The sequence below is a fragment of the Sturnira hondurensis genome, unplaced genomic scaffold (assembly GCF_014824575.4).
Source record: "Sturnira hondurensis isolate 20B ecotype Veracruz unplaced genomic scaffold, ASM1482457v3 Scaffold0015056, whole genome shotgun sequence".
NCBI lineage: Eukaryota > Metazoa > Chordata > Mammalia > Chiroptera > Phyllostomidae > Sturnira > Sturnira hondurensis.
This window is the reverse complement of record NW_028087687.1, coordinates 1,037,364-1,050,651: the sequence shown is the minus strand read 5'-3', so window position 1 is coordinate 1,050,651 and position 13,288 is coordinate 1,037,364. Positions and strand designations below refer to the sequence as shown.

Genomic DNA, 13,288 nt, shown 5'->3' with positions numbered 1-13,288 from the left:
CTACAAATGATGAATATAATGAGGTATTTAAGACAGCTTAAAATAAAAACATGTATAAAAGAGGGCTTGGTGGAGCCATGATACTAAAATTTTTTTGATGATTCTCTTTTTTATTTAATTGTTGTTCAAGTACAGTTTTCTGTCTTTTACTCCCATCCCAGCCCACCCCCACAGTGCTCCCCACCTGCCTCCCATTTCCACCCTCCTTAGTTTTTGTCCATGTGTCCTTTATACTTGTTCCTGTAAACCTTCCCTTTTCCCCTGAAATTCCCTCCTCTCTCCCCTCTGGACACTGTCAGCCTGTTCTCTATTTTAGTGTCTTTGGTTAGATTTTGCTTGCTTGTTTGTTTTGTTGTTTAGCTTCCTGTTAAAGGTGATATCATATGGTATTTGTCCTTCAACACCTGGCTTATTTCACTCAGCATAATGCTTTCCAGTTCCATCCATGATGTTGCAAAAGGTAGGAGCTCCTTCTTTCTTTCTGCAGCATAAAATTCCATTGTGTATATGTAGCATAGTTTTTTGATCCATTCATTTACTGACGGGCACCTAGGTTGCTTCCAACTCTTGGCTATTGTAAATTGTGCTGCTATGAACATTGGGGTGCATAGGTTCTTTTGGATTGGTGCTTCAGGGTTCTTAGGATATAATCCCAGCAGTGGAATTGCTGGGCCAAAAGGCAGATCCATTTTTAATCTTCTGAGAAAATTCCATACTGTTTTCCATAATGGTTGTACCAGTCTGCAATCCCACCAACAGTGAACTAGGGTCCCCTTTTCTCCACAACCTCTCCAACACTTGTTGTTTGTTGCTTTGTTTATGATGGCCATTCTGACTGGTGTAAAGTGGTATCTCATTGTGGTTTTAATTTGCATCTCTCTGATAGCTAGCGATATTGAGCATCTTTTCATGTGTTTCTGGATCCTCTGTGTGTCCTTGAAGAAGTGTCTGTTCAAGTCCTTTGACCACTTTTTAATTAAAAGAGGACTTGGTGGAGCCATGATATATTAAATTTTTAATACAAGTTTTAGATATAGGTGACCAAAAAGAGTGCCTCTTTAAAAGGTGATTATTAACTTACAGTTTTTTGGGGGGGAAGGGTGTTTGTTATTTTTTTCTACTTTGGTTAATTAGCAAAAAGCTTGGGAATATCTGGTGACAATAGCATTTTATTTCACTAGAAATGTCTCAAACATTAGAGAAAATGGTTGATCTAAAATGCTGTGAATTGAATTACTACACATGCAAATGCAGAGAAACATTTACATAGAGAACTTACTGTGCACCAGGCTCTGTGTGAGCTTCTTGGGTATTTTGTCACATTGAAGACACAGCGACACCCGTGTAATTGGTACCATGACATTCCCGTATTACAGATGAGAAAACAGAGGCAAATGGACCTGCCCGAAGCAACAACCCCAGTGAGGACCAGCAGGGTGTTGGCTTCGGCCAGCTGGCCTCCAGAGCCAGTGCCCTCACCCTCCTGCCAGCCCCATCTGCCTGCAGTCACAGCTGCTACAGAGGACACAGGCCCACACGGATAAATAAGGCACACTCTTCAAATTGTTCAACTTCCAAGACATATCATTGAGGAGAAAGACAAGGTGTAGGGCAGTGTACATGCTACATCTATACATGCTACATCTGTCTTTTTAAAAAATACGTGTTTTTATACATTTTCCTTGGAAAGTCTTTAAGGTTTCCTTCTGGGGCCTTGTGGAGCCAGGGTGCCAGCAAGACTTCCGGTTTACCAAATATCCTTCTGATTCCTTTTAAATTACCAGTGCTGTGCACAAATACTATTTTAAAATCCAGTTTAACATGACATTGTTAAGAACTAGCGAGAAGAGTCGTGTATCTTTACAATTTTGTACATTTAAAACTGCTTTGGAGACATCATCTCTATCTGTTTATTTGAAGCCACGAGACGTGGCACGGGAACCCTGTGTAAGGGCACGTGCTGACTCAGGAAGCCCAGGTGCCGGGCCTGACCGTGTACTCACCCACTCAGGCGAGTTCCTCATTCCTCATCATTGGGCATCAACTTTCTCAGCCCTCAACTTCCTAAGCTGTAAAGTGCAAAGCACGAAAAAGTTGCCTTCCAACTTAAGTTGTAAACAAGTTTTAATAATTCCAAATAGAGTTATAAACAAACACTTTTCAAAAAAGACTAAATTCATGGTTAAAACTAAGTGTGTTCATGAAAAGAGCTCCATCTTGGTGGGCAAGCAGGCATGTGTCCTCTCCAGTGTCATCTGTTGGTGGCAGCATGTTGGAATAGTAGCGAAAGTTACCAGGAACAGGCAAAGTCCTTGGTGAAAAAACAGAATACCGCATCTGTCATACAGTAGTAGGGATGTTTCTTAATATATCAATGCACAGTGGTATCAAAGTGAAATATAGGCTGCATTCAAGACCAACCATTAAACTATTTTGAAGAATCTCTTGTTATTATAGATTTGTAGAAATCTATTAAGGACAGATTCTTCACAATTGACTATAATCTTGGATTGCATGATTTATAGGCATACCTCATTTTATTGCACTCCATTTTACTTTGCTTCACTGATGTTGAGTTTTTTATAAATTGAAGGCAAGCCCCTCCACCAGCAAAAAGATTTTGAGTGGTTTTATTGCAGTAGTCACTTAATTGCAGTGGTCTGGAACTGAACCCGCAATATCTCCGAAGTTTGCCTGTGTAATGGAGGTTGGCAAACTTTTTCTATAAAGGGCCAACTACTAAAAATTGCATGCTTTGTGGACCATATGTTCTCTGTCGTAACTACTCAGCCCTGTGCAAATGCATCAATAGAAAACACGTAAGTGAATGGGCCTAGCTGTTTTCTAGTAAACTGGGTATTGGGCCAAATTTGGCCCATGGATTAGAGTTTGCTGACCCCTGGATTATAGGAAGTTCCTCCCTCAAGTTTCTTGTGATGCTGCAGCCTGAGATTCGTTACCTGACTGCCTCTGCTTGCACTCCTGAATGTGGGAATAAATGCTCTAGTTCTGCAGCCCCTTCCTTGCCTTACGAATACCCTCGCTTGCAAATGCTGCACTCCACCGTGTCACCCTGATGCTGACCCTATTTTAGTTTCACAAGTTGCCTTTTCTTCTTTCTTTTCACTCTGAATGGGTGTTTTCTGAAGACAAGGACCATATTTTGCCATATGTAATACATACTATTTGTCCAAATTTTTGAGGAAAAAATAAAAATGTGCATCATACATGGGTAGTACCTGAAATACCTTGTATTTGTTCTTGTGTTTTGTAATTATTTATTCCATAAAATTTCTTGTACCATATATGTTCAAAATAAATGCTAAAATTCCCTTGTAATACAAAAAACAAATATTTAAATAAATAAAAATTGAATTAAAAAATTAAGAGTTTTTTCCCCTGAAAATTTGGGTCAACAACACGGGTATGCATTATACGTGGCAAAATACAGGTCATTATAATCTTTTCCTCTTGCATTCTCCTTGTTGTGTTACCATTTTTACGTGACTGCTACCTTTACCCCCAAAACATTTTTTCTCACGTATCTTTTGTACCTAGGGATTTGTGGTCAGCCTTGTTTAAAATCTTCAAGACGTGATTGGCTAACCTCTTGCTCATATATTCTTCCCTTTCTTAAGGGAGGCTCAATCACGTTTAACAAGCTACTCTCCTCAAAGAGCAAGAGTGTCTGGAGGTAGGATGGGTCTTGACAAATTATTTGGGAAGGTAGATGTTGGTCTCTGAACTTAGTGCATCCCAGGAAAGATCCTGCCTTGGCCAGGAGAACTGGTACCAGGCCTGGCTCCTATAGTTTATACCTGTCTCCTATCCTAGACAGTTCCCTCCCAGGCTCCCCCCAGCCCCCATGTTTGTCCTTTCCCCTGAGGCATCTCCCAGTCTCCAACCCTTCTTCTCTGCCAACATTTCCAAATTCCAGAATTTCACCTGCCACAGACAAACTTGATGTTGGCAAAGCTCTTCACCTGTATGCACTAGGGCTCACAGATTATTGAGATTTACCACATGCTTTAAATTCACTGCTTTTCCTATTCAGCAATTTAACTATAGCCCCAGATAAAGGTGATTTGTGTGATCCATCTTGGTTTATGTCTCATTTGACATTCTGCCTTTTCCATGACAGGTTGCTGAATGCTATAAAGCCAGGACTTGTTAAAAAGATCAATAGATTGCCTACCCCCATTGCAGGATTGGTGAGTATCCAGAATTGAGATTTATTTTCCAATATTCCTTTGCTCTAACCTCAGGGTCATGACAGCACCATTTATTACAATTCTCCCTTGCAATACGTATTGCACTTGAATGAGAATGCATTGAAGCCATTAAACCAGAGGTCATTTAGAAATGAAAGGTTGAAGTTATGCCGAAATGTCATCATAATCTTTGTTTGTATTTTTCCCATGAGTGATAAGGGCCTTTATTTTTAAAGGGGTAAATTTGTTTCGGGGTGAAAGGTGGGTAATTAGGCTGACCCCAGGGCAGGGATGTGATTGTAATTATGGTTTCTCATTCCAGTGTTTCCCTGCATTCCCCTGGAATGGGGTGGGGGGAGACGAGGTAGAGAGAAAGAGCATTTCATGGTTAACAAGCAGCACTTTTGTGATAAATTGCTGTTTTTAATCTTAAAAGACTACTTGTGTTTAAATGCCACATTTGTGGACTGACTCTTCTAAAGACATAGGGGACACTAAGATGACCATATGTCATCTGGAGAGTTGCTGAGGCAAAGCCCTTGCCCTCTGAACCTACCCACCCAAAACAGAGAAACTCATGTGTTCACATATGGTGAGAAGTGGGATTTTTTTTTCATGCATTGATATGTTTCATAATTCTTGGCAACCAATTTTAATTATTTAATTGATGTTGCCTTTTGTGTAAAAGAAGGGGGAAAGGTGGAAGGTCAAAAGGGCAAACACACCTTAGTTCTGAAAGGCACTTGGCATCTGCATGTGTATAAGCACACACACACACACACACACACACGTCATGTGCACAGAAAGCTGAGGATGTGTGTGCCCTGGTGACAGCTCACTGACTGTTTCTGTAATGACTGCCTCCTCTGCATGCAGTTTTGCAGAAAACAATAAGAAAAATGTCAAGAATTTAGGCAGGCTCCTACTGTGACCTTACTGATTGTTAAGAAGTTTTATAGCCTTATCACAATGAGTAACTGAAAATAGACATTAAAAAAAAAACCAATTGCGTTTGAGAACTATAAGTAGTAAGTACATGGTTCTAGCAAGTTGAATGTAATGAACTCTTTTTTTATTGTAAGAATTGCTATTTCTGTGAATGCACTCCATTTCCCATACTGGTTAGTAGTAAGTTAATGATTAGTCATGAAAAATCCTTCCAACTTGGTCAGAATCATGTTACCAAGTAAGTTAATAGATAACTAGGTAGACAGGTTTGGAAGGAATGGCTTTGAAAATTTATGAATAACCAATCTCTAGATGTATGTTATATGTTGCACATATTAACATGCAATAGGTAATTGTAAAGCTTTTTATTAAATCCATCTCTCCCAAATGTTAAGGCCGTAGTCTTAACCGTACTGACGAACTCCTGCTTGGCCCCAGGCCTGTGGCAGCTCCAGACCTCGGGGGGTGAGGGCTCTAGGAGCAAAACATGAAGGTCGAGGCAGGAAAGGGGGCCTGGGAACATCCATGGGGACAGAAAGAAGCAAGCCGCTCTGAGACCAGAAGCTACAGAGAAAAGGCTTTTGAACCCTTAATTTAAAATGTGAATCATAAATAATTTTAGTAAAACTCAGGGTTGGGATACTTATGTTCACCTCTATATCATCTCTTATTGTAGCTCAAATGTTCTTGTTTACACACTGCCTCTACTTTGGAGCAGGTGGGCAGTTTAAGATTGCAAGGGGGCCTTGGTTGCTTTCCTCCATTTATATCCTTCACTTTTATTTCTTCTCTTTCCTTCTTCACTTGAATTTCCATTCTTCTTTGTCCTTTCCATCATTTTCCCTTTTCATGCCCTTTTTCAGCTACCATTTTCCCACTGATCTTCATCTTTATATTCTCCTTACCAATTTGTTAATGTGATGCCATGATTTATAATATGAAATATATATTTGCTCTTTGTCCACCTCTGGCACAGAGCTCTTAAAACCCTTGGATTTCCTAAGGAACAGGAGCAATGGGAGCATCATCTAATAATGTTTGTTTTTTGTCATTGGTTCCTGAGATAGCTTCAGTTACATGAAGGTTAAAGGTGTATCTTTTGCACCTTTGCTAAAGGTGTAGCAAACCCCATTCAACCACAATTGAGTTAAGGTCAATGAGGTGACTTTTGAAAAGTCCCCCTCCCTCCAAGGCTGGATGCTGGTTGCCAGGGAAACCAACCAGGTGATCAGAAGGTTGGAACTTTCAGTCCCACCCCATCCCCCACCTCTGGAAGGGGAGAGGGGATTGAGATTGAATTCAGTCACTTCTGGCCAGTGGTTTAATCAGTCATGCTTATGTGTTGTAATAAAGTCTTCATAAAACCCCAAAAGGATGGGACCAGAGAGATTCCAGGTTGTTGAGGCTGTGGGAATTTGGGGAGAGTAGTGTGCCCGGAGACCTTGGGAGCTCCGTGTTCTTTCCCACAGATGTTGCTCTGTGTACTTTTTAAAATCTGGCTGTTCATCTGTATCCTTCCTAATACCCTTTATAAGAAACTGGTAAGCATAAGTAAATGTTTCACTGTCAGCCACTCAAGCAAATTAATCAAACACAAGGAGGGGGTCACGTGAAACTTTGACTAACAGTCAGCTGGTCAGAAGCACAGGTGATAACCTGGCTTGTAATGGCCATTTGCAGTGAGGGCAGTCGTGTGGGACTGAGGCCTTAACCCATGGAATCTGATCTCCAGGTAAATAGTGGAACAATGGGGTTAATTGCCTACTGTTATTTTAAAAAAATACATCATGAAGTTATCTTTAGTCTAAAAAATCTTTACCTAAGTATAGTTAATCACTGCTGCTTACTAATGTCCTGAATTTGCAAATCTGGTCAAAGCCTTTTCCTATCTTTCAATTACTTTCAGATCAAAGTTTCCAAAAACCAGTGCGCTAGTTGGGATCTTGGCAAGAAACAGACTTACCTTACCACCTTTTCCCTTGTATCCCATTCTGTTAATGTTGTTCCAGGCTTCTCTCTCCAAACCTACTGACTGTTCCCTGTCTATGCCCATTTTCTTGTTTTCTTCATGGCTTCAACTTGTCATAGCATTGACCCAAATCATTGTTCCTCACCTGAACTCCAGACCTTTTGTTCTGTGTGTTGTACAGCTCCATCTGAATGTCCTACCAGCACATCAAACTTAACATGTTGAAATCAAACTTCAGTGACCACTTCTGCCCCTCCTATTTCCCTATATCAATAAAGGTACCATAGACAAGAAGCCCTACCATAGGCAGGTACCATAGGCAGTTGCCCCAGTTCAGCTATAAGAGATTTTGGCAACTTTCTCCAGTCTGCCTACTTCTTCACGTTTCTTTGGCCACGAGACAAGGCCTTAAGCAGGTGTTTCTCATTTCTTGCCTGGTAGATTGTAGTCAGCTCTCACTTCCTCAAACATTATTTATTTTCAGGTATGATGCCTTTCTCATGATACTTCTAATGAATATAATACTGTCCCCTTGCTCTTCTTGACAAAATCTTATTTATTTATCAAGACCCAGTGCAAAACCACCTTCTTGGTGAAGTCTTTAGCATTTAAGGTTCATATCATCTTTTATTATAGAATGGAGTTAGCATTTTCAGGTTTAGAAGCAAATGAGTTAGTATGTTAGATAAAAGAAAGCTGGGTTGAGTGTGCTATCAAGGAATAAGAGTTTGAAAAACTGTTGTTAACAGTTTAAAATGAAGGTGTGCAAATGGCTTTGTGTTCATGTTAAGACATTGTAGCTTTGAGCAGTCAGTTTGCCGTGATCAGACTTGTCAACACCCTCCATGGGTTCACATGAAGGCAGGTGTCCCATTGGCGCACTAAGAGGTCCCAGCAGCACCTTGATAGAATGTCTGCCAAATGTTTAGCCTAAGCCCACTTCTGAGGGAACAGTCAGACAAATCTAAATCGAAGGACACACCTAAAACAGCTGACCTCCCCCCAACACCCGTAACACCGTCAGTGTCAGTGAAGACGCCTCCCCACCCCCAAAGCCTAGAAAATGGTTTCAGATAAACGGTGACCAAGGACATAGAGCGCCCTGACAGCCAGAGGCCATGTGCAATCCCTGATTGAGAAAGAACAACTACAATAGACATTATGGGGACATTTGCATGTGGATCGAATATTAGATAAGAGTATTCTCTCTCATCATTGAATTTCCTTCACGTAGTAACGATCTTGTCAAAAACTAGTTGCGTATACAGGAGAATGCTCTCCATGTTGACAGATGCGCAAGCCAGAGAATTTAGAGATGAAGTGTCACAATGTGTCCAACTAATTTTCAAATTGTTAAGTATAAAGAAGCACGTAGTATATTGTTTTATGCGCGCACATACACGGACAAAGGGAGAGGGTGGGAGAGAGGGAGGAAAACGGAGGGAGGGAGGGGTCGAGGAGGAAATGCAGTAAGGTGTTGGATCGGAATACAGAGAATACAATTGTTATGAAAGACAAAGCAGTTTCACTGCTCTTGAAACTTTTTGGTAGGCTTGAAAATTTATAATATAAACAGGGATTAATTCTCTTCTTTTCGAGTGGATGGGGGACCTCAAATTTGCAGTGCATTGGAAGATAGAGACCATTTTCATGTTAGTAGAGATGCAGCCCTTTATGTGAGTGTGTTCTTCACATGACATCTTCCTCCTGCATTTGTGACTGTCAGGACTTACATTGGTTTCTGCTTTGCCAGGAGGTTGACAGGCCACTGACCATCCACTGATCAAGAGTCCTCAGTAGCCTGGGCCACAGAGATCTAAGACACAACACCAGAAGGTTTTCCATGCCTGGAACCCATAGCTGTGCCCTAATGGCCTGGTGTTGAGAAGAATCCATTAGGATCGTCCAGCTGCTTGACTTGAAGATCAGTAGAAAAGTGTGTTTTCACATAGCCATCCCAAATTGTAAACACGTGCAGACTTTACAAAGGCATGAATAGGTGTATTTTAGCCCCTGAGTTGAGCTGTGGTTACAAAGAATTCAGGGGTGAAGGTGTTAAAACAAAGTAGTTGAAAATCATTTCCTGGCAAGAATGCGAAGACCCCGGATCCGGGTCTGCGTTTCTTCTGTAACGATTGCTGACACATGAAGCCGCGTGGTGACTGCCTGCAGATGCTTGCATTCTTTTTTAGGTGTTAGTGATACTGTTAGCTATTGCCAGAGAGAAAGACCTCAAATTTCGGTTTTGGCATACCAAAAAACTTTTAAAAACGCTGCCTGCCCTTTAGTCTGCCAGTTCGTTAGTGTTGCACAATCAAGCCACATCCTGAAACTCAATTTAATGGTCATCAGAGATCATGCTAAACGGTTTCATTCCAGAAACTTTAGACTGTGTGCAAGAAGCATAAGTGTCTGCAATTCTTGCTCACAATATGAATTTCGCAATGAAGCTTTCTTTTGCCCAGGTTTTAATTGGAATAGCCATTGTGTGCATGTGTGTGTTTGGGCACATGCATGTAAAGGATAATTGGAAATAGATGATATTTGGGGATTCTGCCCTTGGGAGCTGAACCTTCTTAGAGCTATCATTAAATATTTACTTGATCTTGCATGTGATCTAGGAGCATAAAAGCGATCTGAGAAAAAGAGAATTCTACAGCTGAAAGGGCATCTTAGATACATTCACTAACAGGAATTATTTCCCCAAGACCACAGAAGTCGTAATAGCTAAGATGGCTCCAAAGCCCTGGTCACCCCTTTCCTGGTTGTGTGACTCACAAGGGTTCCCAGCTGACAGTGGAGCACATGTAAATGACATTATTTTACCTCTTGTGAGAAGGAGGGGGGAAAGTTTTCGTTCATCACTTTTTTCCCTTTCCTTTGGAAAGATAGTTCAAAGCACCTCTCCAGGCTCTGTGAAAGGCCTCCCTTCGCAGAACATCTCTCTGCCTGGCGGAGGTTGGAAACTGGGTGCCGCAGCTTAGCGGGGTGCGGCCAGAACGTGTCTGGTAGAATTACCCTACTGCTTACTCCAAGTTAGTTACTCCAACCCACTCAAAAGCTTCTACTTTAAAGAAGGATGTGTTCTTCTTTACTCAACATATAAAAGTTCAAATGTTTTTAGAGGTGAGCTTCCTGCAATGGATAAAAAATGGAAGTCGGTATGAACTCGGCAGACTTTAGGAAGCTTTCCAAAGGTACCTGCTTTACTTTACAAGACTGACTCCAGAGCAGATGATGGTCTCTTGTATGAGGGGCGTGCGAAGAGGAGAAATGGTGAAAAGGCAGTAGAGGTTTCCCTGTTATGAAAAGATGAAATATATTGTCTGGATAAAAGGTGAATATATGAAGCTGTTGAAAACTGAGTAGCAGGAGCGAAAGGCCTTTACACAAACTTTATAATTTTCGGACGGTGACAACGCAGTGTATTGGAGTCCCGCATGTCTGGGGTGTCTACCTGCTAAGAAGCAGTTTCATGCAAATGCCACATGAAGATTAGCTCTTGTGTGTCTGAGCTCACACTTATCAATGTTTTATATTTTATGTTTATAGCCTACAAATTCCATTTAAAATTTCTAGGGCATTTACCTTTTCCTTCAACACTTTATCTTATAGGTTCTTTTATAAAAAGCTGGTCCAAAGTTCTGTTCTCTGCCTCTGTATCTCTTCTAGTTAAAATTACTGTTTTAGGCCAGGAGAGAGTTCAGAGATTTTATCATCAATGAGTTATCACAATGATGTCCATGATATATTAAATACCTACCATGTATCAGATGCAGTAGATTATCCTTCATAGTTTTCACAAGTGCCCTGCGATGTAGTGATTGCTGTGCCTTTACTCTATATCTCAGGAAACAAAGGTGCAAAGAAATAAGTTACCAGCTTTCTAAAAGTAAGAATGAGATTTGGTATGCGCTCCTCTCTCTCTCCCTTTTCTCTCTTTCTCTCTCTCTCTTATATACACATGCACAGCAGTCTCACACTTGCCAGCTTGCCTCAAATATCTCCCTACCTCCAACTCCCTAACATCTTCCAGACTCACCCTATCTTAGCTCTTCTCTTTCTTGCTTTTACCCCCTTCTCTGCCACTACTAACCCTCAGACTTTTCTGTTGCAAATCAATCTGGCTAGACTCATTCCTTTCATCCCCTCCTTACCCGTGATGCTGATTCAGGACAACAAAAACTCAGAAAGAGGCAGACATGGAATTCTCCTTCATTGGCAGAATGCCCCGCCCAGTGGATTTTCCTGCCACACTCTGCTCCTGCTAATAGATGCATGTACAATCAGGGACCTCTGGAGGTGGTCTTGCTCTTCTTTGGGGGACAAATAAAAACCAGTAGCTGTGTGGTGTTCTGTGTGACGTAGGTACATTTCACTGAGGGAAATGAGTAGACCTTGGGAAGAATCTCAGCCAAAACTGAATTTAATGACACACTTTTCTTTATCCCCATCCCTGGCTCAGCGAGAAAACCTCAGTTGCATCCCACACCACACACAGGAGAAATGCTCAATTTGCTGCCCTCAAGTTCAGTGCCAAAGCTGAGCCAGAGTAGGACTGGTGGTTAGCATTTTAGTAGGCTGAGACATAAAAGAGCACTGACTGCTGGGAAAAACAACAACAAAACACATGAGGTCTTGGAGACATTCAATCCTGTACTCAGTGGAATGGGGGAAGGTAACCCGGGGGGACGCTGGGTGTATTTGATGCCTCTTGAGTCAGTATGGTTTGTGTGCTGCCAGTTGTAACAGTTTTAATGGGTAGTTCCTGAAAGTACAGATTGTCTCACGTCTGTCATCTTCTCAACCAGCTTTACGTGGCTGCCCAGCACCCGTGGAGAACAATCCAAACACCTTAGAAATGCATTTAAGGCTGCCCTGAGCTGACGTTCCATCCTAGGTTTATCTCCCACTACATATGCCACTCTTAGGAACCAGAACTGCTGTTCACCTATGGCCGTCCTGAACCGCAGGCTTGGCCATGTAATGAATCCAAGGATACCACTGTGTCAGTTGGTGAGAACCGTTCTCCACAGTGAGGTGGACTGGGTTTGAAGGGGAATTCCGAGGCCCACTGCAGCCGGCAGGCTTTCAGGTTATTCACTGAGCTGCTGGTGTCAGGCCAGCAAGTTTTTGACCTTGCACACCACTTTGAGTACTTCGGAAGGCCTGATAAGAGTTTTTGGTCCTTCCTACACAGCCTGTGTTTGTTATCTGCCTTTGGACTTTCTACTTTAGTGAGTATATTAGTTATTGATTGCTGTGTAACAAATTACTCCACAACTTAGTGGCTTAAAAGAACATTTATTGTCTCTTAGTTCCATTGGGTTGAGAATCTGGGCATGACGTAGCCAGGTCCCTAATTCGGGTCTCTCACAAGGCTGCCATCAAGGTATTGGCTAGTGTCCCCTCAAAACTTGATTAGGGAAGAATCTCATTAGGGAAGAATTTAAGTTCGCTCCTGTAGATGTTGGCAGGATTCTGTTCCTTGCAGGATGTGGGCTGAAGCCACCCTCCGGTCCTTGCCATGTGGACCTGTTCACAGAGACCAGCTCACGGTGTGGCAGCTTGTTTCAGCAGAGTGAGCGAGCAAGAACCCCAGAGAGAGAACAAACAAGTCGGAAGTCGCAGTCCTTTATAAGCTAGTCTCAGAAGTGACATTCCATCACTTCTGCCATATTCTACTAATTAAAAGCAAGTCACTAAGTCCAGCCCCCACTTAAGGGGTTGAGATTTCACAAGGACCTGAACAGGAGGAAGAGCTCACTGGGAGCTGTTCAGAAACTGCTTCCCACAGTGCATGGCGTGGTTCTGTTAATCTGGAAATCTGTCCCTTGTATTCACAGGACTTTAGAGATAACGACTTTCCTTGGACTGCCTGTCTCACATGACACTAAAGTCTGTTTCCTCCTTTCCCTCTGCACAAATGCACTCAAGAGAGATGGTATGTTCCCTTTTGCTTTCCAAGTGAAAATCTACTTATAACCCAAGACATAATTCCTGCCTTTCAGTGGGTCACCTTCTAGGGGACAAATATGCAAGTAAGGTCTTATAATGGTAGCCTATAATGGTCTTTCATGTTAATGAAATAATATGCAAGGAAGAAATTTGTATTTGAGATGAACACTTGGGAAGATGTGGGATCTGAGCAGGGCATCCA

General features: G+C 41.9%; 1 protein-coding gene across 12 annotated transcripts in view; it reads left to right on the top strand.

Moving 5' to 3' along the window:
• The window catches only part of LIMCH1 (LIM and calponin homology domains 1), a 325,311-nt gene that overhangs the window by 147,435 nt on the left and 164,588 nt on the right, over positions 1-13,288 (top strand). For all 12 annotated transcript variants that reach the window (XM_037064259.1, XM_037064250.1, XM_037064245.1 and 9 more), the window contains exon 3: positions 4,142-4,211. In XM_037064259.1, the coding sequence (XP_036920154.1) occupies positions 4,142-4,211 (70 nt within the window). The remainder of the gene's footprint in view (positions 1-4,141; positions 4,212-13,288) is intronic.